This window comes from Rhodnius prolixus, unplaced genomic scaffold (genome assembly GCF_049639745.1).
Source record: "Rhodnius prolixus isolate KJV_2025 unplaced genomic scaffold, Rpr scaffold_5, whole genome shotgun sequence".
NCBI classification, from domain to species: Eukaryota; Metazoa; Arthropoda; class Insecta; order Hemiptera; family Reduviidae; genus Rhodnius; species Rhodnius prolixus.
The window spans coordinates 38874640-38900089 of NW_027411624.1; the positions used below are offsets into that span (position 1 = coordinate 38874640).

Below are 25450 nucleotides of genomic sequence, written 5' to 3' on the forward strand. Positions count from 1 at the left end.
AAACCAGATGAAGACAAAATGAAAGCATTCTATAAAGAGAAAGGGCGTTCATTTTTTTGGGTATTGATTTTTCTTTATTTCTGCGTGGGCCTAAAATGATTTTATTTTGGATGAAAGTCTAATTCGTAGCCTCTAACGACTTTAGGCAACGAGTGGAAAAACAGATTCTCTCACTGATGTGTTCTCCTGCATTTTGTTTCTAACTGTATTCAATATCGAAGTAACATTTTTTGTTAGGAAAAGACATTAAGATATCAGTTGTGATAGATGCAGGTTGTAATTTAGATGTGGGGTCATTTCCTTAGAACGTTGTGGAGCACACCCTGGCCGTTTTCTTTGTTCCGCTCCTTGTACCTATTTCTAAATCGCATCTCACCTCTTCATCACTGGAGCTTAGCAAGTCCTGGTACTTAAATCTCTTTACACTTTCTCCCTCCATCTACTTCTAGAACTTAATGTCCACTTCCTTCTCCTCCTCTAAATCTCTACTTTGAGATAATTAATGTTCACCCTTGGATCTGCCAAACTTCATTATGTCTGCCAAGTCTTCTCGTTCCGGTTCATCTCCACCAATTGTAGAAACACCGTAGAAGTATATTTTCGTCAGTAGTAGTTATCTCGAATTTATTGAAAATATTTGAGCTTCCTTGGGAATATTGGCGTACGATTTCATTATATATTATTGCATTCTTAAAGAAGCACAAAAAGGAAATCAATGTTTCCTTTTTTATTGCAATTGAATTCCCAGAAAAGAGAAAAGGAAGTAGGTAACTTATAAAAAAGAATGAATAGGATGCTATGCTTCCTAAATTAGATTCTTTACTTCCTTTCTAAGTTCCTTCTTTTTTTTTCTTTGATTTCATTGGCCATGCTCTTTGATCTGGTAGATCCTGCTTCTTCTTCCTCATTTATTTTTATTTAACGAAATCTTAATTTGTTTTTTTCGGTAATATTTTTGCTCTCGCTGACTCAACTCTACTGCGGTAAAAAAAGAAAAGAAAAACATACCGAAATCGATATGCATTTCGAGACCCACTGAATCGATAAGTTAAAATGATACCGTAGTAGCTGCTTACTATACATGAGAATGCTACATAACCGTGAGATTATATATAGAAGGCCCTGAACTTAGTCTAATAACCCAGGATGAAACTAGTTACTAAATCTCCTGAGTGTTTGGATTGGACAGCGCTTTGAGACGACATGGATCGCGCTTATGTTTGTTGATGACATTATAACTTCTGGAACATTCCTGGGAGAACATTGCAAATCAATGTTATCTATAAAAGAATGTTCCTAGAATTGATTACAATTGATTGGAGCGTCAAGGGAGATTTATAATCAATTTTCATTGTATAATTTTTCTATGAAATTTACTATCTACTAGGTTATATTCAAATTAATCCCATGATTTTGCAATAATTGTCAGTACTTGTTTAAATTGTTACTGTATTTTACGGAAGTGTGACGTAAGGGATCATCCGGCTTCTCAGACAAGTGGGAATAGAAGGAGCACATTTGTAGCTAGCTCTTCAGTTTATAAGGTTTATTGGTAGGAATTAGACAAGGTGAATTTAAGTATCTTCTTTCTTCCATTAGGACCTGTGAACCATCCATAAAAAACTACAATTTTTTTGAAGTTATTCCAGCCCAGTGCCGTAAAAGTTTCGTGGTACTTCATTATTTATTAGTAAGTAAAATAATGTGTATTTTTTTCAGGCAAGCTTTACGTCCAACCACCAAATTAGGTGTCGTGGACGGTGACGATTAGCAAACCTACTTTACTATAAAGTTCTCATATTAACCATTAAATAAAATCCAAGGCCTAGAGACCGGGAATCGAACCCACTAAACCAACAATACATCTTAGCTTTGCTGGTCTCGCCTTTAACCACTCGGCTACCGTGGCGCCTCTCATTATTAATTAATTTAAGGTATTATCAATAATTGTAAGTCAGTAAAAACTTACCATTTTTTTTCTAGAGAGAGAGTGGAGAGAAGATAAGTCGTTGAAAAGTTGAGAGAAAACTCTTCATTTTTTGACTTTAAATGTTTTTTTGTAGAAAAGAAAAACTTTTTACACAAAAGATCGAGGAAAACGAGTTTTTTTTTCAGCGAAATAAGCTCTTCTCTTTAAAGGAGGCGTTAATTCCTTATTAATAATGAATTTCCAACAGACAAACCAAAACGTAAGAGAGAATTAGGAAAATGTGAGAATATTTCCATAAAAATCTACTTTATTTCATGAGATTTATTTTGAAGAGAAAAAATATGCTTATTCTGTTCTTTTTCATAAAAAGAACGTTTATATTATACCACTTTTATCACTTTATATTTTCTCTTTGCTGCTGCCGGCGAGGTTTTCAATTTCTAAGACTCTTGTTATAAAAATGATCATACTTTTTTCCAAACCGGAGGTCCCTATTTTTGATTCACGTGTTGAGCTATACCTTTAAGTGTTAACTGTCAAATAAGATGGCCACCCTTGTAAAGAAAAGCTAAAAATCACCCCTTCATAGGGACTGTTTTGACCAAGATCTTATTAAATTTGGACTTAGGCCATCTTAGAAGGTATTCAAAGAAATTCTTCGTTGAAATTTAAATTTGATGCTTCCGGAATCTAATTTGCATGAGAATTAAATTAGTTTTATTGCCTCTAATCCCAATTTTGAAATTTACCAAAATATTTTTAAGCCACTTATGTATTTGTAGTAATTGTAGGTGCCAATGTGGGTAATAAAGTTGATATTTTATCTTGTTTACCTCCACAAGTTATAAAGAATAGAAAGGAACAAGAAGACCAAAATGGGTGAAGTGTATATTTATGAAAGTAAAGGATGGAAGAAAAGTTGGTAATGGTAGAGAAGAGAGTTGGTGCTTCTAGATAAGAAAGTTTGCTGCTAACTATTCGAGAAACTAACAAGGTACTTGGTGGAAGCGCTAGCCAGGAGACCAGCCCAATGGGTTCTTGTAGTTGGAACAAGCAATGGGTGGCCTATAGTACCTAGAGGTCAGAACGTGACAAGTTGCCGTACAATTTAGCTCTTCTCTTCAGGAAGAAGCTCCCTACTTCTTTAGTATGGGACGGCTGCTCCATTGGATTTGCCTCTTTGTAGCTTTCAAAGACTTTGCATAAAGCTCTTACCAGCATAGCACCATTTCTCTTTTTAACTATAAAACATCAATTTGTTAACAAAAAAAGAATTGTTTATTCTAGCAATTGGAGCATGAAAAGAAAAATGAGAAACTAAACTATAGCTCTAAATATAGAGCCTATAGACTCTAGTTATTCTTCAGACATCTTGAGTTCCACAAGCAAGGGTCGGATTTGGTGATCATTTAGCACCAAATCAATAGTATCAGTAGGCCGACTACTTCTACTCCAGAGGTTGTTCATACTATATCTTTGTGGCCTCACAACGCGACCTATCGATTGTCTAAGAATATGGACATTGAATCGTACTTCCAGTAAATTACCGCGGCCAATTATCGGTAGAATCTCATAAAAGTGTTGCCTTGATCAGCAAAAAGATATAGCATGCCTCAAAACAACCTCAAGTTTTTTTACAGTACTGAGACCACGAATCAAGTGAAATTTTCCAATTCAAATTCATTTAATGAAACTTTTTGGATTACTAAGCCCTGCAATGCGATAAAAAATTATTTGGGCTCTTTTAATCCAAAAAGTTTCATTTAGATGAATTTGAATTGGGAAATTTCACTTTTTCCAGTGTATAAATATTGTATTTTGCAGGAATTTTTCTCATTTTTGAAAAGTCCCATTCCCTTCCACAAAAATACGATGATTTATTTGTTAAGTGAGCTTTGAATTGCGAGAAACCCTAGTTTTTGCCTTATTTTGCTCAAAAATGTCTTTTTTATTGATTTTGAATGTCGAAATTTCATTTTTATCATTTATAAAATACATCAATCTGTCGGAAATTCCCTCAGCTTCAAAATGCATGCATTGATTTTACAAAAAACTGTATTGTTTTTCCATTTATTAGGCTTAACAATGAAAATGCCGTTTTTTGACCTGAAAAATAAAAAAAAAAAAAATCCGCAACGTAAACCGATTTGGTTTTCAGTGGATTTTGGTTAGTTTTGACCCAAATAATAAGGAGAAAGAAAAAAATTTTCATGTTGGTGAACTTTTCAAATAAAATCGTTCTAGGCCAGGGGTCGGCAACCCACGGCTCGCAAGCCGCATGCGGCTCTTTTATCCAAATTGTGTGGCTCTTCAGCCCGTCCAAAATAAATTATATATTTTAATTTTATTGGATAAAATGAGAATTTCTTTTATTAAAGTTAAGATATTTTTCCAAAAAGAATTTTAACTGTGATTGGTGTGAAATTGAATAGATTATATTAAAACAAAGGACGTAATTATTAAGACTGCCGCCATTTTCATTCAAATACTGGTTTACTTATTATTTATTTGTTTATTTACTTAGTAATATGTGAAAATAAATATATAAAACATTTAAATGTTATTAAATATCATAAAATAATAATTTGTGAATACAAATGATCTGCAGAGTTTTTTACACCATCATCCTTGCGGCTCTTGGTAAGATTTATTAAAATTATTTAAGGAGAAAATGGCTCTCTACTTGAAATAGGTTGCCGACCCCTGTTCTAGGCGAATCGTGATATATATTGAGAGGATTCTCACAGAGATTCTTTTCCTCTATTAATTTCTGAACATACTCAAATAACTTAAAATTAATAAATAACTATGTACATAATCAAAATCAATTAAGAAGGTAGTGGCAGCATTGCATGCATTAACCTGGCCAGTTATAGAGTCAACAGTATATAACCTCCACACACATAGTAGTTTACACGAAGCACATCTCAGTTCACTTCCAGACGAGTTTTGAAGCCTACATACATTACATACCTAAGGCTCAACAAGTAAACATTTACTTTTAAGGAGGCAGTATTCGATTATTTACATGAAATACAGACTTATGTTATAACGAATGGACAATTATGAGTGATTGCTTCAACAATTTCTGTTGTTTAAGAAATTAAACATCGTAGTTTTCTTTCTAAATAATACGCAGTAAGTCATAAATTTAAGTTTTATTACCGTCAGATGTAACTATTTTTGTTCATTGCTTTGAAATTTCTGTGAATTGAATTGTTTATTCAATGAAATGGTATTTCAGTGTTTAGCTAACTGTTGAATTGGCCCCATCCATTAATTCATTTTCTTTTAATTTCTATTTATAAAATAGTTTTTTTTATTACCTCGTAAAATCATCATTGATTGATTGCCTCTTATTTTCAACTTCTTGTAAATTGCCAAACTGTTTAAAAAAAAAATTAGAGAAGTGTTTACAGAAACACAAAAGTACAGTTGTCTACTTACATATTTTAGATGTCAACATTCTTTATTTTTAATACTTCTTCAGTTTAGATAAAGTTTGTTTCATCATTTTTTGGCATTCTTTTTAAAGATTTTAAAACTGTATTTTTTTTTTTATTTTAAAGTTGATGCGTTCTTTCAGTATCTATATCCGAAGGTAGGATGCTGAAGTAAAGATAAGAGATAAACTATCAATCGGTAAGTTTTAAAGTGATTTCCAGAAGACTTTACTTTTTTTGGGGGGAGGGGGCGATTGCTTTAACAAATATCGATAAAAATATCACTAAAAAGAGGAAACGGTAAAAAATAAGTAACCAGAGAGGCGCCACAGTAGCCGAGCGGTTAGAGGCGAGACCAGCAAAGCTAATATACATTGTGTTTCTGGGTTCGATTCCCTGTCTTAGGCCTTGGATTTTATTTAATGGTTAATAAAAGGTATTTACAGTAATGTATGTTTGCTAGTCGCCTCCGTCCTCGACACCTAATTGGCAGTTGGATGTTAAGTCCCGCCTGAAATAATAGGCCATTACTTTACTTTTACTTTTTTTTGTAAGTAACCAGAAATAGTAGCACCTACATCTTATGACCGGATTTCCTTATCTAGCCAAAATTGTGAATTTCCTTTATTAATTTTTTTTCCCCCAGACTTTATAAAAAGTATATTATTTTCTTAGTATTTGTGATATCTTCATTAACCAGAAATAAGTTATGCAGGAGGAAATTATGAGTACTGTGTAATGGCTATTCTTCTATAAATTGCTTGGAACTCTCCCGCGTCTTTAAATTTGATTGTGTCTTTATTTGCTTTGTGTTTTTTGTTTTTGGATTTATATTATTTTTTGTGAAATGATCGCGATCACTTAAAATTGGTTAGGAAAACAAAATATTTGTAGATCAGTACTCCCGGAGGTGCACCAACACTAAGTCCATTTTTTCAAAATTTATTTTTTTAAACTCTAATACAATATTTCTATTTTGATTAGCCAAACATCACTTATGGTGCATCTATGTTACTTATTATCGACCAAAGATTTAAGCAAAATAACTCCCGTGGGCTTATAAGTAAGGAAAAACTCTTTCATTTGCTCTCTTGTAAATAATTTAAAATTGGACATAGTGTTGGTGTACCTCCGGGGTTACTGAGATATCTTTTATGAAGTTTTCAGTCACATTTAAGAAGAGTGCGGTTAAGCCTTGGATAATCTTATGGAATTTGGTTTTCACGAATTGTGGAAAAACTAATTGGGAAAACAGTTAATTATAAAATGTGTAAAAAATATTTAACCTAATTTTTGGTGCAAGTTACTATTTTATTTTTATCACCATATATTAATGTAATTGTTGTTATTGTTGCAGAGTGCTATAGTGGAGGGAGAGGCCGGAGTGATGCCCTCTACAGGAGGGATGGACGATAGCTCGACAAAGAGGCAAGCTACCAGGTAGAGTTACAGAGTTGCACTAACTTCTTTATTGCACTAATTTGCCACTAATATCTCCCGGCTTTATGTACGAGGGTCCCCTCGGACATCAGATAGTAAGCCCGTTAGCTATCAGAGGATGAAGAAAAGAAAGTATGTATTAAGATTGAGAGAGCCGCAGGCGTCTTATTACTGAATGATGGAAAGAGGGCTCTGTGTAAAGCGATAAATCTGCCGGAAACTAAGATACTCGTAGAAAGCAAAAGTAGGGAACATTCAAGTATTCGCGTGCGATATAAAGAGGATTTGCAAAAACTCCAGATTTACTCACTACAGAGACTCCCGCATTTCGCACTGCTACGATGAGTTGAAGTGGCTTCTCCCCTGTCTATCGCCGCCAATATCTTTTGGCTTCTTTCCTTTTTCAAGTCATCCCAGTCTCAAAGGCCATCCTATATTTTTCAACTCCTTAAGTTTAAATCCTCCATCCATTCCCGTAACACTAGATCTCGCTCATCCGATCTCTATATTCCCTCTCACCGTACCTCATTCTTTGACAAATCCTTCCTTATACGTGCTACCTCTCTCTGGAACTCCTTGCCATCATCTGTCCGCCATGCTCCTATACCCTATCTATCTTTAAATCCCGTCAGTTATCTCCTTTCTATCCAGCTTCCTCCGAAATTCTAATTGTTTTAATTTATTTCCTTAATTTCTGCGGTTATTTTTATTTTCACTTTTTGTAAATACTTATTTATTTATTTAATTTCTGTTTAATCACAGGCCAAACTGTTAAGGCCTCTATTTGTTCCTGTATTTATTCTTAGGAGACAATTGTCCCAGAATAATAAATGTCTTTTCTATTCCATTCTACATACATAGCGACATATATATTGAGTATATGATCTAGGATTAATAGATAGATGGGTGATGTTGGCTCCCATAATGTGGTAAACCAGGTAGAATTAGCTCGATTATAGAGATCGATTTCCACCACGTCTGCAGAGCTGGAGGTTTCGATTTCTCTCTATTGCCGGTGGTTGTGCCTCAGGCAGTAGGTAGATAACCGTTTTTTTATTCATTCTAAAGTCGAATATTTTTTCAATTTTTTTTTTTCTTTTCGTGTTAGGCTCGCTTGTGTCTGGTTTGATTGCAGACAGTTACCCATCTACTCCTAAGTGTGAAACCGGTAGGCTTTCCAGGTGCTTATTCCTTTAAAAGTGTCTTCGGTAAACGCAAATAAAGTTAGGTTATCTTTTTCAATGTTTTTTAACTAACATTACGTATTCTGGACAAACTTTGGTTCATATTAAAAAGAATGAAATCATAAGAAAGCGGCCATGATCAACAAGATGACAGAATCACTAGAAGATGTATTGCAGATGTTATACATTGAAATGAACTCTCCCACAATAAATGATGGTACAATAAAGCCCACAATTGAAACCATACCTCCAAGCTTGTGAGTGCCTAATTTTCATTTAATCAATTTAAAAAATAATACTAAGTTAGCATTCAAAAAGGTATCGGTCACTCCTGATGATGTCATCAGGTTCCATCTGATTGTAATCATCTTGGCAAAACAAAAAAGAGATCAATACAAATTCTGTTGTTAATCAATAATATTAAAAATAAGACTTAATTTAATCATCAACTCTTCTTCTTCAGTTTTTATATAAAAAGTAAGAGGAAATTAAGTTATATAATAAGTGGCGGAAGGAAACGGACGTTCACTTAAGAGTTGTGCAAGTTGTGACAGGTTTAGGAATTAGGGCGGAATTAACCTGAATAGAGGAGAAGAAGAACGTTTAGTGGAAGATTTTTCGTTAGATTTTTGCCTAATAGAGTTAAAGTTGAAATTTGTTTAAAAGAAAAGGGATAAATTATATAATTTACAAAAGTGGTTCGCTTTTTAAGATCTAAGAAAAGTGTTTGTGAGGTGAAAATTTTGAAAAAGAAATAAAAAGAAGAGATTATTGTCTATTTATTGATTGTCGGATCATTAAGATCAATTTGTGGGCTATTTTTTATCATTAGTTTGCTCGTCAGATATAAATTACATTTGCAGAAAGAATCTGTAATTGAGTTCTATTTTTAGAAAGTTTTAATTATTTACAAATCGTTGTTCAGTTTTTTATAAATATTGATGTCGCGATTAAAATAGAGTTGTGCAACATCAACGTAGTTTAGTAATAGATGGGAGTATTTCCTGTTGTGACTGGGAGTTCACTTAAAATGAAAGAGCAAAAACGACATGAGTAAATACCTTGTACCCAATTAAATGCTGCAGGTTTCTCCAAATTAGATATCATGGGGCTCTCTAATAGTGAATCCACGGGGGGTACGGGGTAAAATCACAGAATGAAAGCGCAGGACAACAAACTCCAGGAGAGCCAGGATTCGCTCCCATGTTCTCCTCAGTTTGCTGTCATTGGCTGAAGGAAATCTTCTCCTGATTCCTGCTTACTCTAGGTTACTTTAAAGTGTACAAATTCTGTGATCACCGTCGAAGTTAGATGGGAGAGCTCCCTTGGAAGGATCATTTACAAAGTTAATCCCTTTCCTTTACCACCAATCTTTCTGCCAGCAAATAATTACCATCATTTAAAGCCGCCTCATTAAAAGAAATTTAACATAATCGAACCGGAAGCCAGCTCTTTTAAACAATAGTCGAACAGCTATAAACATTACCGTAAAATGCAGCTGCATTATTATGCAATAACTATTGTTATTTCAATAATTCATTTTTACAATTGCATGAATAAATAATAGAGACATTATTAAGGAGTTATGAATAGCCTGGAATGAATATGCCAGTTCACTGCGCATTTATTCCAATGTCATGCCCCTTTTTATACCATTTAAATGGCATTTCCTCCTGAATGAAACATTTATAATAATTTGATTACCTCATATGCAAATTAGGGCATATTTAGAAACAAGTATAACATGGCTAGATTGTTGCGCATTTAAAATTATTATCTTTCTAATTACATATTTGCAATAGCGGAACTAATAATTAATACTATACAGGAAATTAATATTTGTTTTATTATTATTGTTTACTTTTAGAATAATTTATTAGAGTAGACAATTTTTTTGGTTTTTCCAAATTCATTTTCTCTATTTTTCTTCTCCATGTATTAAACAAGAACAAGAACATTTTCTGAAAATGCCGTTTTGGCTCATTTTCAGCAACTTTTTTTTCTCGAAATCTATTAGATCTGTGTTGTTGCAACAAAATTACAGTTATAAAGGAGGAGTTACTCTACATTTTAAAGAAAATTTGGGAATGTGATCTTTTATAGAAAAAGAGAAAAAAATTGTCAAAGTTGGGTGTTCTTCAACGTTACGCTTTTTCGTGCACTTTTTGACGATCAACCCTTATACAACTGTCCTACTGGCAGGGCCGGATTTAGATGAAAAGAGGCCCTAGGCTATTCCACTTATGAGGTCCTTTCACCTCCCATTTTTAAGTTTGTTAATTACATGAGAATAAAATACATCACTACAGTGATACATCACTAAAACAGTGTTTTAGTGTACACTGTTTTTAGAATAGTGTAATTTTAATTTTGCTAACAATTCGAATGTAGGCCCTCTCTTGATCTTGAGGCCCTAGGCTGAAGCCTAGTTAGCCTATAGGAAAATCCGGCCCTGCCTACTGGACAGTTTTAATAAGGACCTTGCAGGCTTGAGATTTTTTTCATATTAGAATTCGGGAGACCATTTTGTGGCCGCAGATCGGTACAAGTGATTTTTTAGGCTGTCTGCCTTTGGCCATAACTTTATTATATTGCCTTCCCTGGGTAGAGCCAATGTCAAATATCTGATTTGAACGGATCTGATTCTTCGTTTTGACTTACATTAAATACGTAGGCGTAGACAAATGGTAAGAAGCACTTCTTTACTTACTAGACCTCAAAACGTAAAATCTTTCCAATTGTGCATTATACTTCCTTTTTGGCTAATCTGCGCGTACAGGAGGCCCCCCCCCTCCAACCCAAAAAACCTCTTTTCTACGCCTCCGAAGAAATAACACAAAATGGCTGCTTCAAGTAAATTCATACGTCAGTTTAGTTTTAATAGTAAAGTAAGAATAATCTTTATTTCTTCAAAAAAATCCAAACGACAGCACTCTCTAGTGGTGCGCCGAAGAAGCTGGAGAGTGAATGTGGATATGATGCCATTAGCGTGCGATGATACTTACAGTACATTACCCCCGCAGGCGTCACACACAACTCCATGCATCGCATGGCAGACCAACCGCGCGCTGCGTCATGCGTATTTCTCTTCCTTCCGGAAGACATTGTTTTCCACTTCTTATAGTCACTTATACTGGAAGGAAAACTTCTTGAAACGTTTTTTAAAACTTAACTTCTGTGTTTAGTTGCAGAATATAATGTAGAATAAAAATCTTGAAATAAGTTTTATTTACTTTTACGTCACTCTAACTTCCGTTTTTGTTGGGTATGTCGAAAGATTTCTTTTTACAATTTATTGTAGCGCAAAATTAGTTCTCCTTACGTAACTAGTTACGATGTAGTAAATCTTTAAATAACCATTTCAAAAAGTAAGTGAAATCTGGTATGTATTAGATTTCAGCGCGGAGATCACTGGTTCAAATCCAGCTACTGATGGATATATATACAATTTTTTTTTTTACGAGGGAAAAGTCCAATTTAACCACTTTTCCCCACTTAGAATCTAAATTTCTGATAAATACACGATATAAAAAATTCGATTGCTACAATTAAAACTCGGAACATTCTAGATTTTATTTGATTTTGTTTAATGAAGTAGTATTGTTCGTTTAATGAGGTTTTGTAATATAGAGATGCCATTTATTAAAATTTATTCTTGTTGAATTAATACAAAACAAAATAACTTTAATATCACTAAAAGCAAAGAACTTTCAATCAACTAGTAATTCCCAGTAAATATTAAAATGTTTATTTCTCTTTGTTACTAATTCCAAAGAACAATAGACAGTTCTAGTTATTTAAAAGGTTTTAATACAATTCTCATTAATAGGAGAAACAAGTTGTTTGTTTTCCATTCTAAAAACTGTTTACTAGTTTAGGAGTTGTTCCTTTTGAGTTAGTTGTCGGTTTGGATTTGGTGTTCACTAAAAATAACATGGTCCATTGTTAACTTCAGTCTTAACTTGTACACAAAACTTCATTCTAAATTTAACATGGCGGCCACTTTTTTTTTTCTTTTTTTTTTTAAATTCTATTATTGTAAAAAAGTGGAAGTATTACGTTTATGTCAAATGTTCACCGGAAATAACTTGTTGTTTTCAAGTTTTCCTGAACTTGGAAAAGATGATTTTCTTTCAAGGCCAATGGCCTTTCCCAGTTGATTTTTTTCGCGCGTATTTTCTGTATGTTTGTTTTCTAAAATTCAATAAAGCTGCACAAGATCTATTATAACAACATCCCCTGGTTAGCACTACTGAGAGAGAACATCTTGTATTCATGCAGAATCCCAATTTTGCGATTTAAAACCAGAAATATCCGTTTTAAGAATAAGTCTACAAGACAGTGTGTATGTAATGAATCCACTGTAACTAAAAACTATAAAAAAATTTTTTCATCCAATAGTGTGGTATAAGATAGAAACATAATGTGAAGTCTTGTACACCAAATCTGGAGAAACCAACCTCTGATGATGGCTGAAACTCCAAAATCGCTTACTTACTTACTCCATGGCTCTACAGCCCTTGTAGGGCCTTGGCCTCCTTCAACAATTCACTCCAAGCCGTTCTATCATTCGCTTTCCTTCTCCATCCTCCCGCATTTAACTTGGAGAGGTCCTCCTCCACCTTGTTCAACCATCTTAGTCTTGGCCTCCCTCTAGGCCTTCTACCTCCGGGATGCCCTTCATTGGCGATGCGAGGTGCTCTACCTTCGTCCATTTTGTGGAGGTGCCCCAGTTAGCGTAGTCTTCCCAGCTTAATGCTTTTTACAATGTTCCCCTCCTTAAAAAGCTCCCTCAGCTCAGCATTTTTCCTACATCCATAAGTACCATTCTCCACCACCGGGCCAAAAATCCTTCTCAATACCTTACGCCTTAATCCTAAAAGTTACTTACGCCATTAAAAACGTGCTGAGCAACTTGTAGGCTGCCAAATCTTCTTGCTGTCGTAGTTGTCACCATATATTTTGTCTTACCCTCGTTCACCATAAGCCCGTATGTAGCAGCCCCATATTCCAGCTCAGTGTAGGCCTTTTTCAAATCCGTGCACACACACGCACACCAAAACTGTACACCTACACTCACACTACACACCCTACACTACAAAGGCATTAACAGGACACACACTAGGGTTACCATCCCTAGGTATTACAGGCTAGTTTGATAGCCTTAAGGAGTCAGCCCCTCCATCAAACTAGGTTACTGTGGGCCAATCATCCACATTCAACAACAAAACAAAACAGCCAAAATCGCTAAGAAACGGATAAAATCAACAATATCCAAGGGTCTGCTTTATAAGTACTTTTTTCAAATCATAAATTCAAGATATATTTAGTTGATACTTTAACCTGATGGTAGATTTTCGTACATTACCTTTAAAATGATTCTTTTAAGTGAAATCAATCTTAATTCATCTTTAAAATTGCTCTTTTTTAAAAAATTATTTACGCAATAATTGTAGCCGATAACTAAACAACGTTTAAAGGAAATCGGAGAGATCAGTTTTTATCATTTTGAGATTTTCTCCATTTTTGAGAAAAAAAATAAGTAAAGTAGTACTGGTTGCCTGCGGACATTTTCTCGTTACGGACATCCTATGAGCTGGATTTCTGAGCTACTTCTGAGCTAATCCGTTCATAAATATGACCCAATCTAAGAAATGGCGCCGAGAGTATGTCGTTTAAATTTAACGCACCACATTTATTATTATAATTTTTTCATTCTACATTAGCATGTAACTACGCATTTTTAGTTGTGTCCAAATTACGATAACTGAGATCATAGGAGGAGATTTAAAAAAAAAAATATATATATATTCATTCGTGAATATTCGGCTAAAATCGCAAAGCCGTGACTCCTAATTATTTACCGAGGTAATTAGTCAAGGCGTGTGGAAACGGAGACAGTTCTAATGGAGATGGCCCCCCCCCCGTGATTGGTGGCAGTTATATCTGGAGTGGTTACTTTCTAGGAAGTACTTCTTCTTTCTTGTCCTCGAACGGAAATTCATACAGTTCACAGCGATAACTCTTCCGGAGTTCTTCTGTTAGCAGCGTAGAATAGTGTAGCCTATTGCGTGATTGGAGTTCATCACATTTCCCTTCTATCTACCATTATCTGTCTACATTGCTAGTATAACTTGAGATTCATGACACTCCACTCCCACCTCGTGTGCTTTTAGGTGGGTTTTTCTTTAATTAGATTTTAGTGGGATTGTTTTTCCACATGCTCCATTCACACAGAGTGTTTTTCCCCCGTTATGTGTGTGTACCATTGTGGATATATTTTTACGGAGTGATCTTGTGTTTGTGGTGGTAGCTTGTAAATCAAAGGATATGATCTCTAATTTACCATCTTACGCCAGGTTTGTTTCTTATTGTTAACTTTTTCTTTCTGCTAAAGAGATTAGTTTTTTATGAAATCATTTTGGAACTTAGTTATGGTTCTGTATTTTGGGGACTTTTATTTCGCCATTTGATGTATTTGTATTAATATTATTCTTAATTATATCTTTGATAGTTTGATCATAAACGCCAGGGACCTCAGCATCCAAAAAAAAATCTGAAATAATTCCCTCAGAGAATCCTGCAACATCTTAGAATACCTCCGACTTTTTACTGACCGAGATCTACCCCTAATATCTGACTTGTACCTAGCCTCAGGAAGCGAGGACAGTATGCCAAATTATGGTACTCAGATTAGATTATATTTTAGAATGACGGGGAGGGACCCTATCCCCACGGCACCGCAGCCACAAGAGGCTTATTGTGCCTTCCCCTTAAGTCTAATAGGTGAAACCTCCCCCTTCTAAGAAGGTCGAGAGCTTTCCCTACTAGTTCCTTCTGCGCTATTATCTCCTTTGGCCTCAAAGTTCCAAAGATATCATAGCGCAGTCTCTCAATTGCAACGCAAGGTACTCAGATAATCTCACTCTATCCTCATACAATGCACGCATGATGTTTGGTGCAGCAGCATTTTCAATCATCATCATCATCAACACTGGAACTCTTGAATGTTTTCTTTCTCCAATTCCAATCTCTGATCACTATATCTTTTCGAGATGGTCCATGGAGTGATGAGTTAGAAGACTCCTTCTTTCTATAGTAATCAGCTATCAGCTATTCTTTGAAACCCTTAACTAAAAATCCATTAGTGAGTTAACTACTCTTCGGCCCTTTACTCGGCAGTCAGTGCTCTTCTCCAAGTCGTACGATCTTTCGACAGCGCACATCTTATCATTTCCCAGAGATACTTTCACGCATTTTGGTGTTCGTCTGTTCGAATAAACGTCTCGTTGTCCATCACCATCCTAATTCAGGCATTCTCCCCCAATCTTTCTGGATATCTAGATAAACTGTTACCACAGTTAAGGACATCAAGATTTATAAGTAGATGGTTGCCAGAGAGTCAGAAGGACATAATTTCTAGAAGAACAGGAACCCATTACAACATGACTACTGCGAATCTCCCCTATTTGAAATCCTACTCTTCTCTCTGATACTGCTCTTCATCAGAGAACATAATTTAGTGCTTTTGCCTAAAATAGAAAGTTAGCCTTACCACCTGTTCCATTTAGCAATTACTCAGAATTATAAATCAAGAATCAAGTCAAAGCGCAATTAGGGAGTTCCACAAGTACCTGTTTATTTAAATCCTTCCAAAGAAATATTGAAAAGGAATCAGCAGAATATACTGAATCCCTGTTCCCATAAAATCTCCTATAAGATTATAATTAGCATCTTGAGAAAGGCCAATTTTAGAAGTCACGTAATCAGCAAGTTATCAACGCCCTCCGTATTCCATCTCGTTTATGCGAGTAGAAGGTTTTTATTACTCATAAAAAGATCCAAATTAAGCCTTTTAAAAAATAGGAACAAAAAAAAGAAAATGTCCGGTTCCATTCCTTTACCAATTATTGTTTCATTGTGCTAACACGAAGGAAAACTCGCTGGTAAAAGAAAATGACTATTTTGTCATCCCATTTGAATGCCTCCTGAGTCCTTGGGAGCCGCCTAATTTACAAAGACCTTTTGGTCCCATGTTTATTATAAGATATTGTCACAAAGATCTTGCTGCGTTAGCATTGTATTTCTTTTATGTTGTATACGAGTATACATAGTTCAGGGCAAATGGCCATGATTTTGAACTTTAGCCTTCATAACATTTGAACTTTACTACGTAATTGGTTCCTCACATAAAACTTCTTTATTGTTATACTTTATTGTTCTTAGCTAAAGCATTGTACATTTATTCATCTTTTATTTGCGTCTTTTATTATACTTCCGGTATGAAGAAATGTAGCATTCGTTACAAACTTTTATACTTGATGAATATTTACCGGAAATAGAAGTTCTTCTCCCCAATATCATCTATATTGTGGTTTGCTTAGTTGGCAGCCATATTACTAGGAAAATTTAACCATAACGGTTCAGATACAAACGCAAAGATGTAAGGCTTTACTTGAATTGCACATCTGGATGCTATCATTTAGGAAACTGTTCTCAAAATAGTACACTCTAAAAATACAGTAATCTTAAAAAAAGTAAAGTGATTGCCTATTTTTTCAGGCGGGGCTTAACGGCCTACTACCAATTAGGTGTCGTGGACGGAGGCGGAAGCTCATACATTACTATAAACATTTTTTTTGCCAACAAATAAAAAGTAGTGATACGCTGGATTCGAATTGGGAGATCTCCCACTTACGGAGCCACGCACTTAACCTGCCCCTGTTAAGATCTTAATCTTCGCCACTTATTTCTGACTAACATTCTAAAGTGAGCCAAAGTTTATTACAGTAAATAAGATGAGTCTCGGACAATTATCTAGCCCTGGAGCCGCCAATCAAGCAATGATCTGAAGGGAACAAGCAGTTCTACCATCAACCAGTGCCATCCATAGATTTTTCACTTCCTGTCGACCCTCACACTGAGTCGAATGTGTATTTCCTCCTTTCTCCTCTTATCTTAAAGAAGGTTCTTTCTTTTAACCTCCCTTTATTGTTATCCTAATCACCAGAAAGCCCTGTGAGAGAACCTAACTTATCAGAGACCCTTGAGAGATTCCCTAATATCCAATGATGGCTCACTACCAAACGAAGGGCTACTAAGTTCTCGAGCTCTCACGAACAAAAAATTGCAAAAGGGTAATTGAGTATCTCCCAGTAGATGTCTCCTTTCTTTTTAAGCTCTTCCATTATTCAGTGGAGGCCCTTTGTTCTCATTTATTCCCTACATTTATCTTAGTCGTGTCTGTCCCTTTTTTTAATATTAGAGCAACCTTCGCTCTTCTTCTGCCATTTCGGAATGGTTTTAAGCTACCATCATTTTACCCTTTTTTTTTTTAAAGGTACCATGCGAACTCCATCCTGCCGGTCTGTCGCATTTAGAGTCCTCTCGTCATTGTTCGTTCTTTTCTCCAGTCTAAACAACTCTCTAGTCCATTTACTTCTCCTACAACTCACCAGTGGCTGTTCTGGCGCTTTCATAGGGTTCGTTGTCTCTACTGTCAATACTCACACCTTACTGCTCTCAAAGTTTACTTCTATGTATATCACCTGCTTCCATTGACAAACGTGAGATTTTAGGAAAGTTACTTTCAAGTCCCTTATGTCGACTCACTTGATAAAGTTCAAACCCACTTCTATTAAATCCTTATTGCAGCTGCCCAGAACAACTTCTGACGCTTTGGTTAGATTTGAAACCGGCAGGGTACACCTGGATTTTCAGGTATTTGTCAGACTGATCAAATGGTGGATGGTCATGTTACAGATGGGTGATGATCGTATACCTAGATTGTGTTATGACAGATTGGTGTAAATTGATTTACTGCCACTTAATGCCCTTTAACTGGTGTAGTTCTCTTTTGTGTTCACTTGAAAAAAATGGAGCATCAGATTTATGGATGTCTAACAACTTTAATCAGGTGAAAAAGAGTAAAAAGAATTTAATTAATGCATATAAGTTACACTTGATTAGTATTGACATTAATAAAATCTATAATTGTAGATATAACAGCTACATCAGATTTATTAGTAGTTTTCAGGATGATATTTAAGGTTAAATGCAGAGTTTGAATTTGCTAAAATTCTTTCACAAATTAGAGTAACCAATGAAAAATTTCCACCGATTATTTTAAAAAATAAAATTTACAAATTCAATCCTGAAATTAACTGCAAGCTTTGCTTAGAAAATTTGCGAGACACAGTCGCCCATTTTCTGATTGAATGTAGATTCTTCAGTAGTTTCAGAACAAAGTACATTGGTCCAGTACATTTTGCCTAATAATTATTGTCTTCTAGACCGGTTAGATCGCCTCTTAAATTGTGTAAGTGAAAAACAATTAAAGTCTGTTGCTGTGTTCATAAAAAAATGTATAATAATAAAAGAAGAACTCCAACGTTGGCTATAATTCTGCTCGACATTTCTGTATATAGTGATATATATAGATAATTAATAATTAATTAAAAGAATACTTTTAATTTTGTTTTGTATATTAGAATTAATTTGATTATTTGTGGTTTCTTTGTATCTTGTATGATTATTGACTATTAAACCTAGGCTAGACTCCAGCTTTTATAAAAATTGTATTTTTAAAAAAAAGCAAATAAATTTATGTTATGTTTATGTTACTTTCAAGTCCCCGCAGATTGAGATGGCTGGGTTTAAGTGGCCAGGGAAAGATTCCCCAATACAGAAGAGAATGAGACAGTTGGTAAAACTGATGATAGCCTGGAAAGTAGTTGGTGGAAGAGAGGAATGGTTGGATGAGGAGAAACATGGCTCCTCCGATGAACAAATACTCTTGTATATTTCCTAGCAAATTTTTATTTCTGCTGCAGATCACCATTATTCAATGGTTGGTGCTACTGGAGAGTCTTAAGATAGGTTAAAATGTCAGAAGCCAAAGAATTGCAGTGACGAACTGTTAGTTTTCTGTTTAATTTAGAGCATTTGAACCTCGAATCGTTATAAGGATAGCTCCGTTTTCTGGATTAGAATGAATCAGTGAGGACATTAAGGGAAGTGTCTGGTAAAAATGAGATTATTCCCAAGTTCCGGGAGATTTAATCCGGTTTCTCCTTGAGAAAGATTGAATAGTTCTCTAGTTTGTTTCAAAGTTCTTTTTAGGTTTACCAAAAAAAAAAAAAAATTGGTTAAAACATTTATACACTGGTAGATTTTGGAACTCCATATTTCGGAGGTAATAAACTCGGGTAAACAGAGCTGGGGCGGAGTAAGCTGCACGCTCTACTGGGTAAACAATCTCTCAATCATGGGCAAACAGAAGAAGGATCCCCTCTGCCAGGCAGTTTAATGTGACCTTTTATTCAAACTATATCATCTACGAATGGCAGCCCAGAAAGCCTGCTAAATACCTTCTTACACTAATTAAACTCCTATTTTCAAAATAATATTAATTAATATATCGAATGTTTTTTTACTATTATCAATTAGAATAATATTAGAGAATAATTGTCTGTCTAGAATCTGGTGCATGAAGATTTAGAGATATCTCGGTTGCTGATTAACAAGCAGATTGTCTTCATGAATAATCATCTTGTAAAGTTTTGATTTAAATAATTGAATGAATGAATTTAATTTTAAATTGCTAGCACACATCTCTTCCTTTTCTTAAACTATATTTAGGGTGAAGGGACCAGTAATTGACTGGGCACCAGTAATTGACATACCAGAAATAAACTGGTATTATAAGGAATATGAGCCGTTTTTAGTGGTGATTCTTTCAATTTCGTTATTGAGAAGCCTTTGGGCAGCAGTTCCAGAAAAATATTAATTATTGGAAGGTTCCTTGGTATCAGTGGAAGGTTATTTGTGTTAAAAGTTCAAAATCAAGGGAAAAACAAGCCGTTGCTAAGGAGGATTGATAAGAAAATAATTTTTCTTATTTTTCGTTTATTTGTTCATATATTCGTGTGGTTATCAATGTTCTGTTATAATTAGTATTACTTGTAGATTTCATTTATGTAGTTTTTTTTTTAATTATAAGAAGCATTGAGGATTAAAATGGGGCTGTCAATCACTGGTCCTTGAAACGGCAATCTGCCCAGTAATTGACATGTATGTCAATTACTAGTCCTACAGCTTTTTTGTTTGAGACCAGTGATTGACTTCCTGGGAAAATGGTAAGATAGGTTGATAAATTTTATTATAATTAAAAATTCAATACATTGTAAAATAAAATCATTGATAAAAATCGGCAATATAAATAGTAAAACTTCCAACAAAATATGTTTAAATTAATGAATTAGCAAATGTACGCCTTATTTCAAGAGGGCATGCAGAATGATTATTCTGTAGAGAACAACAATGTATGAACAACAAACTGGAATAATCGTGATCGCCGAACAGCTTCCGAGGCCTACGTGACTAATAAAAACGACGCCCACTTATCGGAGTTGGAAAATCTCTCATTCTCCCTCAGTTTTGGGTCCTAGCCACATGACAAAGAAGAAAGCGAGGAAATGGCTAAACCATAGAATTCCATCAAAGGAAACGGCCAGAGGAAAAGTGAAGCTTCCTCAAGAGAAGTACCAGGTGCGAAATCAAACATACGTGGAGAAGTTGGTGACTTTGTGATGTTACACATTAATAACATAAAAAAGATTGTAAGATCTATTGTATTTACCAATTGACAGACATGTTGTCCGAAGACGAATATATAGCATCCCAAAGGCTAAATAGGCTAAACTGTATTAAAAAAAAATGAAATCGGTATGAAAACCATTTTTAATTCCTAAACACGTGAAGGTTGGATCGCCCTATACTACTTTATGGAGAACGATACCAATTTAATAAAACCGTTGATTTGTGAGGTTTTCAAATGGCTTGTGATTTCAAGTGGCTAATTATCAATTACATAAGATATATTATGATGTTCATTTCCTATGGATTCCGAAAGAATATTTTGTTTTTTCATTCATTTTTTCTTTTATGGTGTGCCTATTTTAATAACACATATTTTTGTCAATTGGTTACCTAGTTATGTGAATATCAGTGGTTTATTTGTAGGTATGTGTATTTTAATACCTATTTTTTCCACGTTAAAGAGTCAATAACAGATATATATTTTTTAATCTAGTTTTTTTTTTTCATTGACGTTTCATTTATTTATTACTGTTATAAGTGCGAATGCTTACAACCTGTGGCGGGACGCGATGAACGTGCACACAATGTATAATATACATGTGCCCAAGAGGTAACTCAGTAATAATAAACAATAAAATACTGAATAGATGCAGAAAGTAAGAATGAATTACATTCAGATAGTTTGGTTTCGAAGCAAATGACACTGGCAGCACAGATTGTGGAAAATATTAGCGAAGCGCTCCAAAAGAAGGGAAGCGTAGGAGAAATTTGGTTCACTAGAAAGCACCAACAACTCGAACACAAAGTCGCGTAGTTGCGATCGGTAGCAGCGTTATAGGCGGAATGAATAAAACAAGGATGTGACCACATAGTCCAATCGGAAGTAGAGTTTGGTACAGTGAGAACCAAAAAAAAAAGGTTTAAGTAACAAAATATTTAACGAAAACTTGAAAGGATAAGAAAGCGGAAGGGTTGAGAGAAAGAGATAAAAGCGAGCCGACAGACATTGTGTACGATCTAACAAGCATGTTAGCTAATATCTCCTTGGTACTATTGAAAGTAAGGGCTGTTCTTCAAATTACCTGTCTTGGTTTAGATTTAATTAAAACTGTCCGGTAGGACAGTTGTGTAAGGGTTGATCGTCAAAAACTGCATAAAAAAGAGTAACGATGAAAAAATATTAGATTATTTAGGTTTGCCTATTTAAGAACTGATTGTAATTAATTATGAATAGACTGATTTTTGTTATAAATCCAATTGAAAAAGCGATTTAAGTGATTTATTTAGATTTAAAAGTGATTCTGAATGCATACCTTATGTCGTTTCATGAATATATTTGTATGTCAATTACTGGTCCCACCCCATGTCAAACACTGGTTCCACCGAAAATTCGCTATGTCAATTACTGGGTCATTGACATACTTACAAAAAAAGTCATTTTTGGTTGACATAAAGATCGAATTTACTGCATTTAAAATATTAATAAAATAAAGTACATCCTACTGGAGCGGTACAATTTTACAACCTACACCTGGAGCCAAAATAACGGAAGTTATTCTATCTTAAACTCGAATTTTTTCTTAAGCAGTCAATTACTGGTCCCTTCACCCTAAATTGAATTCTGTTATTTTTTTTTTATTTAAGAAATAAAAATAATTGATTCTTTATTCTTTTCTTTCCTTCGCAGAATTCTAATATTAATTCTTTTAACTACACACTAACTTACTAGAAGTGGGGAAAAAGTAAAAAACATAAATGTAACCGATGTATTGAAAATGCAATAAATACATGAATTCATCTTTTTAAATACAATGTAGAATGTATTTAAAAAGAAAATCTGAACAAATGGAATCATGGGAAGCGACTGGAAATAGGTCAATGGTCCTAACCAAGGAACATGTCCTGAATTTAAACTAACCCAGTACTTGGGAACGATATGCCCACTTCAGCTTTTTACGCCATTACTGAGAGATGCTATCCCCCCACCCCAACAAAAATGAAATAAATAGGTTTATATTCAAAAATACATTATTAAACTGGCACGTAGAAAATTAGTTAGTACATAGAAGCTACTTAAAAAACTTTTTCTAGAATTTATACAGAAAAAATAGAATGGACTTCAGCAGTATTTTCTTAAACCTGTGGCGACTGTCTAGAACATTTTAGTATAAAAGGTTGTCCTAACATTCAGATGATAAGAAATGGCGTTTCAGGAGAGTAGACCGCCCTATGGTTAAACCTCACCCCTTATCTTCCAACTCTTCTTCGCCTGATTCAGTTTTTTTTTCCTTCCTTAGAGTGATCAAGAGTTGATATTCACGGTCCAACCTTGAGTCTGCTCAGTTCTATACTACCCAAAAATTCCGCTAATCATTTCAAATCTTCTTTCCCTTTAATTATACTTCTCCTGGCTGTATCCAACAATTATTAAATATTTTCCTTTAAGAGCCGTTTATTGTTGAGTTCTTTCTACTAGCAGATTACTTTAAAATGAATCATTTCTCGTCCTTTGATTAACTTTTCTCTTTGCTTTTTTTTTTTTTATCTCTTGTTCTTAGCAAATCAGCCATTTAAATGTTGGGTGTTCAAACAAATATCTTTATAGTATCTAACCAACTCATCAGGAACAACAAACTTACAAACACACAACGACACCAACCTATCCATAGAACCCAAAAAATATTCCTCACTACCACATGTACAACCACTCACAAACAAATTAAAAACATTACTACAGAACTCAGACAAACTCAATAATCACTACAAAAAACACCAACAACTCAAAAAAAAAAAAAAAAAAAAAATTCGAAGCTAAAAGACCAGACTGAAAAAGACAACAATCGAATCTGATATACGAAATTGAATGCAAAGACGGTCACAAAAAATATATAGGCGAAACATCACAGTACTTAAAAGAAAAAGACTGTACCAACACTCTTACGACACAAAACTAAAAAAGAACACCACAGCACTTTCCTTACATAGCACAGAAAATCATCATCACACTTTCGATTTCCCAAACACAAAGATACTTAAATCAGAAACCAACACACAAAAAAGGAAAGTGCTAGAAATGATATCTAAGAAAAAAAACAGTTTAAACTTCAAAACAGACACGAACAATTTAAACAACATATACGCAAACTTACTACAAAATACTTGACAATTGGCAACACTAACTTTCCACACAACCTAACACATATTACACATAGATCGATCACACTCAGTCCATGAACAGACAAGACAGAAGACACACCAACCCTGTAATGTAAAAATATTACTTTCTAAACTAGGTAAATAATTTTTGTAAATTTCGTTACATTATACATATTCATTGTATTACAATTATTGTTAATCTGAAAACATGTTCCACAGTCCTGAAGATGACCTAGTCCCTAGGTCGAAAGCTCGGCATAATAAATTTTTCTAGACTGAAATGGCAGTTATTTTTTCAATCCCATTGAAACTAAGAATCAGTCACCAAAAAGAATGAACAACAATTATCCTTATAGTGTATATATATATATATATATATATAAATATATATAAATCAATGATTATCTTCTTATAAATGTTTACTTTGTTGTCTTCTTTACCTCCATTTTTGTAAGTTATTTTGAGTGTTGGTTTTTGATTTCTTAGTTGTCTACTCTATAAAACCAATACATGACGAGCGTCTTTACAGCGTTATCCAGTTGTGTTTTATGAATTCAAAGAGTTCTGGAGTAAATGTTGCCATCATCAGATGCAAGTACAGTCGAACCTCGCTTAACGAGCATAATTCGTTCCAGAACCTTACTCGTTAAGCGAAACAATTTTTTTCATTTAAATTAAATGTAATTACATAATATATTATGTTAATTGAGATAAATATGTACATTCATAATTAATCCTTTTTAATTATAAATTTGTCCAATGTTCCTTGTTTCTGCCGTCGCTTCAAAATGTGACACAGCATTATCATTAAATCATTATCATATCATATCATTATCATTTCTTCTCTGCCACAGATAGATACCGCCCTTTTGTTTATGCAGTGGCGGCCTGTTACTGACTTTGATCGTTCAACCCCTAGAACAATCTAAGCCTTTCTTCTCTGCCCAGGTCAACTTCGTTACAATATTTAAACACAAATGTCACTATATGGACTTTCCCTATACACCACTCATTCGGTGAAGTTCGGTTTCGACTGTATCAGTGCATTAGATACGTGGAGAATATGAAACGCATATGCGTAAACAGGAATGACTAATCGAAGAATGCGCAGTTTTCGATGAGTCAGCGAAAACTGCGCAGTCAGCGAAATGTCATTAGAAAACTATCGTTATGCGAAACATCGCTCGCTATAAGAATCAATTTGTTTTACTCGTTATGCGAATTACTCGTTAAGCGAGGTGCTCGTTATGCGAGGTTCCACTGTATAGTGTTTGGATTAGCAGGTAAGGAGACATCCAGTCGCTAGAACAGCCTTCTTGCTGTTGTTAACATATTCCAGAATTAGGTGGTTGGTGTCTGCTATATTATTTCAGGAGTGCACGATTGATTAACTTTATTAACTTTAATTTTTTGTACGTTTAATTAATTTTTTTTTAGTCTAAGTTTGTTTTAGTGAAGTTTCTAATATTATTGAACTAATTTAATGTTTAATTTTTCAGGGTATTTAAGAAGAGTTCACCTAATGGAAAGGTAAGTGGTTTTTTGTTGCAAGTATCATGTTAACTTTTATGTACGTAAAAGGTATTTGAAAAAATGTGGTTTTGTTTAGTAATAATCTCTTTTTCTCACATTCTCCTTCTTCTTTCCTGTACAAGTTACCGGTCTACATCCCATTCATTACAAAATTCCAGGGTCTT

At 34.5% G+C, this 25450-nt stretch overlaps 1 protein-coding gene across 12 annotated transcripts in view; it reads left to right on the forward strand.

Annotated features, from left to right (window-relative positions):
- The window catches only part of krz (beta-arrestin protein kurtz), a 246672-nt gene that overhangs the window by 201012 nt on the left and 20210 nt on the right, over window positions 1–25450 (forward strand). For 10 of the 12 annotated variants that reach the window (XM_074136111.1, XM_074136106.1, XM_074136117.1 and 7 more), the window contains 2 exons: window positions 6731–6813; window positions 25253–25283. In XM_074136111.1, coding sequence (XP_073992212.1) covers window positions 6761–6813; window positions 25253–25283 — 84 coding nt within the window. In that variant the 5' untranslated portion in view covers window positions 6731–6760. Of the gene's footprint in view, window positions 1–1559; window positions 1691–4872; window positions 5069–6730; window positions 6814–25252; window positions 25284–25450 lie in introns of those variants that run through there. The other 2 variants (XM_074136115.1, XM_074136114.1) reach the window with 2 other exon arrangements.